Source organism: Blennius ocellaris (assembly GCF_963422515.1).
Source record: "Blennius ocellaris genome assembly, chromosome: 12".
Taxonomy (NCBI): domain Eukaryota; kingdom Metazoa; phylum Chordata; class Actinopteri; order Blenniiformes; family Blenniidae; genus Blennius; species Blennius ocellaris.
Window position 1 is genome coordinate 1,189,596 of NC_137661.1, and position 6,967 is coordinate 1,196,562.

At 44.0% G+C, this 6,967-nt stretch overlaps 1 protein-coding gene across 1 annotated transcript; it reads right to left on the minus strand.

Moving 5' to 3' along the window:
* Nucleotides 1-205: 205 nt before the first annotated feature.
* On the minus strand, nt 206-6,211 carry klhl30 (kelch-like family member 30). Its single transcript, XM_080505898.1, has 8 exons — nt 6,101-6,211; nt 4,772-5,640; nt 4,494-4,695; nt 2,899-2,985; nt 2,628-2,783; nt 2,194-2,382; nt 930-1,075; nt 206-845 (listed from the first exon to the last, which is right to left on the minus strand). Exons 2-8 carry the CDS (start codon nt 5,543-5,545, stop codon nt 597-599), a joined length of 1,803 nt encoding a protein of 600 aa, XP_080362024.1. The 5' UTR covers nt 5,546-5,640; nt 6,101-6,211; the 3' UTR covers nt 206-596.
* Nucleotides 6,212-6,967: the final 756 nt, after the last annotated feature.

Below are 6,967 nucleotides of genomic sequence, written 5' to 3' on the forward strand. Positions count from 1 at the left end.
AGTCCTGCACTCTTCTCCATGCGCGCTCCCGCGAAAGGAGCGTGACCCCCGGCATTCATTCAGAGGTCGACATAACACCGGCCCGTTGTCGTGGAAATGTAATGCTGGCTTGGTTGCTTCCATGGTTGCACCGACGCCACAAGCCAACAAACTGGATTCCAACGGGTTAATGATCAAGTCAGCAGAGCCAGAAGATTCACCACCCTGAGCTTTTACATCTTACTTTTATTCAGAATCAGAGCATTTTTAAATAAAACAACAAACAATGGCAGTTATAAATAGAATACACCCAAAAAAAAAAATCCTACAAACTATTTCTACAGAGATTCACTGATTTAAAAGCATCTTTAAGAAGTAGCGCAAAATAAATTCAGTCTTGAGCACATGAAAGTGTGATAACGCACACACTGGAGGAGCTAAAGCACAGCCCCCAAACTCATCCCAGAATACCCGAGGATCAGGTATCATAGGCTATTCCGGGGCACAAAGACATCTGGGGATAAACATTCTATTTGCATTGCAACATATGGAGGGGACATTGTGTCTCCGTGAACTCTGTGGCCCTGAGTCTTAGTCCCGTCAGGATGTGTTTGCCTTCACGTCGATTCTTCGGGAAAGAGCGACGGCCACTGTGACGGATCCAGGAAGATGGTGCAGACGCCGCTGTAAAACCAGAGTCTGGGAAGGAAGCACTCCACCTCCCAGGTGTTGGACGAACGGTTGTACACCTCCACCTCCACTCCATAATCCCCCTCCATTCCTTTCCAGTGTCCTCCCGTGACAAAGAGCTTCCCATCCAGTGTCACGAGGCCGCCATTCTCATGGAGCATGTGCAGGAGCTGCACCTGAAGAGAGAGACGCGAGTAAATCATTGATGAGGAACAGTTCAACAGATTTTTCTCCGTTGTTTACGGTGACTTGTCGTCTACCTTCTGCCATATGTTTGCATCTGGATCATATGAATAGACTTTCTTGGTGTTATCAGCCACCAGGTAGATAGTCCCATCCGCGCAGACAGAGCGAGGAGAGGACAAATACTTGGGGATGAAGGGTGAACATATATTGATCCAGCTGTCTGCATACAAAAAAAAAAAAAATGTGAACACAAATAAATTAGAACGTCAAAAAAAATCATTCAGTGTGAAACAGAAATAACAGATAATGATGTGTGAAAGGCATGAGTCTGTCATTTCCTATTTTAGAAAAATAATGTAATCATAATTGTTATACTATAAAATGACTATTTCATGAAGACCCATCATTTTAAATCTGTTTTTCATGGTGCATGGTTGTAAATATTTCTTTCTGCTGATGTCAGCTTGTAGAAACTCATCATCCTGAAGGGCAAAGCACTGGTTGAACTCGTGTCGCTGAGAAAGGTCAAGGGCCTTGATCAGGTGCTAATCCAGGGGTGGGAAATCCTGGTCCTGGAGGGCCGCAGCCCTGCACGTTTTAGATGTTTCCTCACATCAATACAGCTGACAGCAATTACTGGCTCCTTGTCAAGCTTTCTGCAGAGCCTCATCATGATAACAGGTGTGTTTGAGCAGGGAAACATCTAAGACGTGCAGGACTGCGGCCCTCCAGGACCAGGATTGCCCCCCCCTGTGCTAACCTGTCAGGAGTGTAATTTGAACCTGCAAATCTCTGAACTGGCTTCTCTCACCTCCAGCCCACTGCTGTTCTCTCCCCAGAAGAGTTACCTATTAATTCATTTATGAAGGGCAGAACACAGGAAGAGGCTGAACCAATGGAAATTAGCTTAAAGGCTTCATATTAGGCAAAGTTCACTTCCTAAAGGTTTTCCAGCAGTACTAATCATCTCCAGACCAGGACCGACACCCCAGAAGTGAAGACAGTGTGTCTTCTCTCTCCTGGCTTGTTTCAGGTTTTAAAAAGTGTGTTGCTCCAACCAGCCAATCAGAAATCAAACCCTATATAGTGTCATCAGGGGTTTATTCAATCACAATCAAGGTAGACTCCTCCCCTTTGACTCCTCCCACAATTAGGCAGCTCTGCTCTGGCACATGGCACCACGAGAGGAAGTACTTCCTTCTCTTCCCATAGATGGGCGTGTGTGGGTGGAGCCAGTCCAGCTCACACAGACACAGCAGATTCTGAATGTCGCTCCTATGATCCAATATTCAACCGGATGAAAATCAAGGAAACGCTGGCTAGATATATACACCTTACCTATGACAGGGTTGTAGCACTGCATGGCCAGAGCATTGTACTTCACGGCACATGAGCCGATCACATAGAGCTTCCCATGGCAGGCAGTGGCCGTGAAGTTGGTCACGTACTTTAAGGCAGGACACGTCAAGGCCCAGGTGTCACTGTATGGGTCATAATGCTCAACCTCAACGTGATCCAGGGTTGTACCTAAAGGAACAACAAAGGTTGGATTGTGTTTTTATAATGTTTACAGATATTTGTAAAGTATTCTTGCTCATCAACCCTGATATTTCTCTATGAATTTTCAACACACGCCAGGTCTTATATATAAAGTATCAGTTAAAAGTTTCTATAAAGTTGCTGAGGTTAGCAGTTCAAGAGCAGCTCCTGGAGTTTATCTCCTGCACAATTAAAGAACCAAATGCGAGGATTACATTTATTTGTATTCTCACCTCCGATGACGTAAATCTCCCCGTTAAGCGTTGCCGACGTGTGGTTAGTACGAGGCCGAAGCATGGGCGCCACAGTAACCCACCTGCCCTCTCTTGTGACGTACTTCCAGGTCTCTGTGGTCGACCAGGTGTTGGTGTTCGTACCTCGCGAGCCTCCTGTCAGGCACACAAGAGCACTTTGTGAAAATGATGACACTGACTTGCATTTCCAATTTATATCTTTTACTTTTTTCCAAGTTGCCTGTGAAGCTTTCACAGATACTTGACTTACCTGTGACATAGACATCATTGTTTAAACACACCATGGAGTAACCCCACTTGTTGGGATTGGGGAAATTAGGAAGTATATGCCACTGTTCTGGAGAGAGAGAAGGAAAATGAGGAATTGGAGCACTTCTGTTTCCATAATGAAAAGAGGCCTCTTCTTGTTTGTGAAAGTTTGTGTGACTATACATTTCAAGTTTCTAAATTGGGTTTGCTCTATCTTTACACTGGAAACTCCCCAACCTACATCAGTACAACTTTGAGTTCAATACTGAGCAGAAGCTGAGATTCTGGCTTTCCCAAAAGAGAGGAGGAAGAGGAAGAGGAAGAGGAAGAGGAAGAGGAAGAGGAAGAGGAAGAGGAAGAGGAAGCTGAGGTCTCCAGATAGACTGAACACAACCGCCGAACCTTCACACACATCATTCACCCTGTATTTTCTTTATTTGTGGGACTCTGGGGGGCTGGTAGGTGTGTCATGAGGGACTCTGCAACATCTTTTTCTCCACTGATCTAGTCAATGAATGTCAACAAATTCGAGGCATATTTTGAAGTTTTCACTGTGAGTGTGTCAGCCAGAGGGACTGATTCTCTCGTTCATACAAATCAGAGGCTTTTAAACCATTTCAGGGCGGTTTAGTCAATAAATGTGTAAAAATCCCTTACTGAACAAATGTAGATGACAGAAAATTGTTTGAATGTGTGTGTGATATTGATGATAGTAATTATGTGACCTTTTTCATGTGAAATGTTAGTTGTCCCAAGTGAGGAACTTGGTAAAACTAAAAATCTTTATAGAGCATGTTTTATAGGATGAGCCTGTCAGGGTTTTTGAAGGAAGTACTTAGATATCGGCTTTCAAGAGCCTTAGCGGATCAGATGTCATAAACATGAAGTGATTATTGGAATTGAGAACCAAACTCAGCAAATAAACTAGGAATGGGTACATTTGGGACTTTACTCAAAATACTGTCAGAGGGAAGGCCCACACACTTTGACCACTCCTGATTTAGATTGATTTTAATAGGGTTCTGTGAATGTGTTTGGAAAACAGTTTTTATGTTGTTTTGAGGACAGTGATGTGACTTTAAAGTGAACCAAGCTGGCGTCAAATAAATAATTCTGACATAAACAGGGTGCAAATTGCAAATGCATGCAGAGACAATTTAGAGAACTCTTGGCGTGGCAGTAAAACAGAGTTTGGTTACTGCTTGCTGTCAAGAATTGTAACTTTTCTGGAAGATCTTCAGCTTCTGGCTGGAGCCTGTTGTTCCTCCACATAAAACCAGAACTCTTTGAGTCTTTTCCTCCACCGCCCATGTGAAAAACATAACACGAATGCCTCCTTCCTGCCTGCACAATGAAACGCTCATTTGAGGAACAGAAAAGATGATCCAATTTTGTCACATCCAGGCCACATTTCTGCAGAGCCATTTTTCTGTCAGCGCTACATTTAACAACCTTCCACATCTGCCAGATGGTTTTTAAGGCATCAGGGAGACGTTTCCCAACAAATTTGGAGATTAAGAAACTAATCAGAAGTTGAATAGAGCTGATGTTTTGATTTGACCAAAGAATATATGTATTTTTAAACATCTTTCTTACTTGTCTTTGTGTAGTAGAAGCCACAGTTCCGGGGCGGCAGCCTTGGGAGTCTGGGGTCTCGATCCTCGTCTTCATCAGAGTCATCTTCCTCATCGGAGTCCTCCAGCGAACGACCTCCCATTACAAACAGCACTTCTTGAAGGTTTGGTTGAGGACTTTCAGCATTGAGTCTCTCCAGATACTCTGGTGCCAAATCTTTTTTCTAAGGGGGTAAAAAGGCACAGTGGTATTTGCTGAAATCTGCGTCTACACAACTACAGAAGTGTGAATGCACCAACCTCTCTGTGGAGTTTCTCCACCACTTCCCTGCAGTTGGCAGAGGCCTGCACCAAACTGTCCTTCAGCAGGGTGCCGGCCAGGTAGTCCAGGCTGAGTAGAAAGAGACGGGACATGGTGAGGAGCTCAGGAAGGTGGCAGAGCCGAGAGTCCTTGTGGTGCCTAACCCATTTCAGGATGGCCTCCACGCGAGTGCACTCCGATCTGATCTGTAGTCCTTCATCGGCCAGGCAGGCAACCAGCCTCTCTTTCCCCAAATAGAGAAACTCCTCACCTTGTTGAACAGCCTCAAAGTTCTCCAAGAGGAAAGCTGATGCTTTGGCCACCACCTCGGGGCAGCCGTGGATCTCCCCAAACTCCAGGATGCCCAAGCAGTTGGTGGCGTCGATCTGATGCTGGAGGTAGCGGCTACAAACGCTGCGCACCGCGGTGAACTGCAGCTGACTGGATGTGCAGATCAAGCCCTCCACGTTGCTCTGGTTGATGGTCAGTTTTCCCGTGTAGGCGAAGTCAAGCAGGCAGCTGAGGATGTTGGGGTCGACGTCGCGGAGCTCCACGCGAGCTGCGATGCTCTCCATGAAGTCCCCGGAGAACATGCAGTGGAAGTAGGAGCTGCAGAGGGCCAGCACGCCGCGGTGGCAGGGGAAATCCCGCCCGCCGGCGCTCAGTGTCACATCCACAAGTTTAGGGTGCGAGCACAGCGAACGCAGGCCCTCCAGGATGGTCTGAGGATGGGAGGCCAGGCAGAAGTCCAGGTCATCCACATTTCGCACCATGATCAAATTCAGTTAAAAATGTAGATCCAATCTTCTTTTCTTGCCTTTTTTAAATTTTTTATCAGGGACAGTCAATCACTGAGGTGACCTCTTACCTAAAAATACAGAAAAAAACATGTAAATAGAACAAATAACCCAAATTATGTTAGACTTCTTTATTTTTGGCAGAACATTAGTGTAACTAAAATCCTAAAACTATTAAGATCTACAAGCCCTGGGATAGTATTCAGGTTCAAGAAGCATACTGGAGTTGTCAAATCACAGAAGAAAGGCAGTTTACACAACAAGAGGTCGCTACAAGGAGTTAGTCATTTGTCACTGACAACAAAAAGTAATGTTAGTAAGAAAACTCTTCTTCTTATCTTCCATTTGCATCGCATCTCCTAACAAATGCCTCGTCTTTTGAACTGTGGCAACGCTGATTTGTTACGGGAACTTCATGCTACTTTTGGCTCATGTTTGCTGCAATAGTTTGAGGCTAATCATTCCTGAGCCCAACAGAAGAAAAAAAATTACATTTCCTGTAAAATTAAGTAAAAGAATCAGCAAACTCACCACAGAAGCAGAGAATGGAAATGATGGCTCATCCTTCCAGTAACACAAAAAATAAGGACAACTGATTGTAGCGGCTGTTTGGATCAACATGGAGTGGGCAGCGTGGCCAAGTGCTTCTGCCAAGTCACTGAGGTGGACTGCTTGTCGTTCTCTCGGTTATTTTTAGGCCTGACAGTGACGCTGTGCTGAAGTCAGATTCCAAAAAACAAGCACGGGATCCACTCAGCTGCTGCATTTAGGAGTTTCTCAACAGGCCTGGGAGCCAGCAAGTACCAGGGACAATTTATAGAGCAGCAGCTGATTAATGACACATTAGTGTTTGTTTATGCACGCGGTAGAGTTTGAATCAGGGGCCGACGCCGTTTTAAGGAAATAAAGAATATATATGGACTATTTTATTATAACAAATGTATGATTTCTTATAAGAGTATAAAGCTAAGTTGGAAAGATTCACAACAAAAGGCTTCTTACCAAAGAAAAAGAACACATAAAAAAAAAAAAAAAATTTAAAATCAAAATAAAGATGTTTACGCTCATGGGGCCAAGAGCCTCAAAGAAAAACAACAAACACCGGTTCACATTTCCAGAATTAAGGAGAAATCGATCCATCAACAAAAAGAAAAAGCAAATGAGAAAATTCTAAATATAAAACACTGAAATGTTGAGGCAAAAACGCTCACATTTTTTTTGATCATGAAAATGTTGCATTGTTGACCAAGTTTTATCTAAAAAACACCAATTCTTTGATTTTTAAGAGTCTTGATTCTGTCATCTTTTTTTATCTACTCCCCATTTAATAACTGATACCTTTAGATTCTTCTCAACAGAAAATACAAACCCCGGGGAAAAACACTTCAAAAACACTCT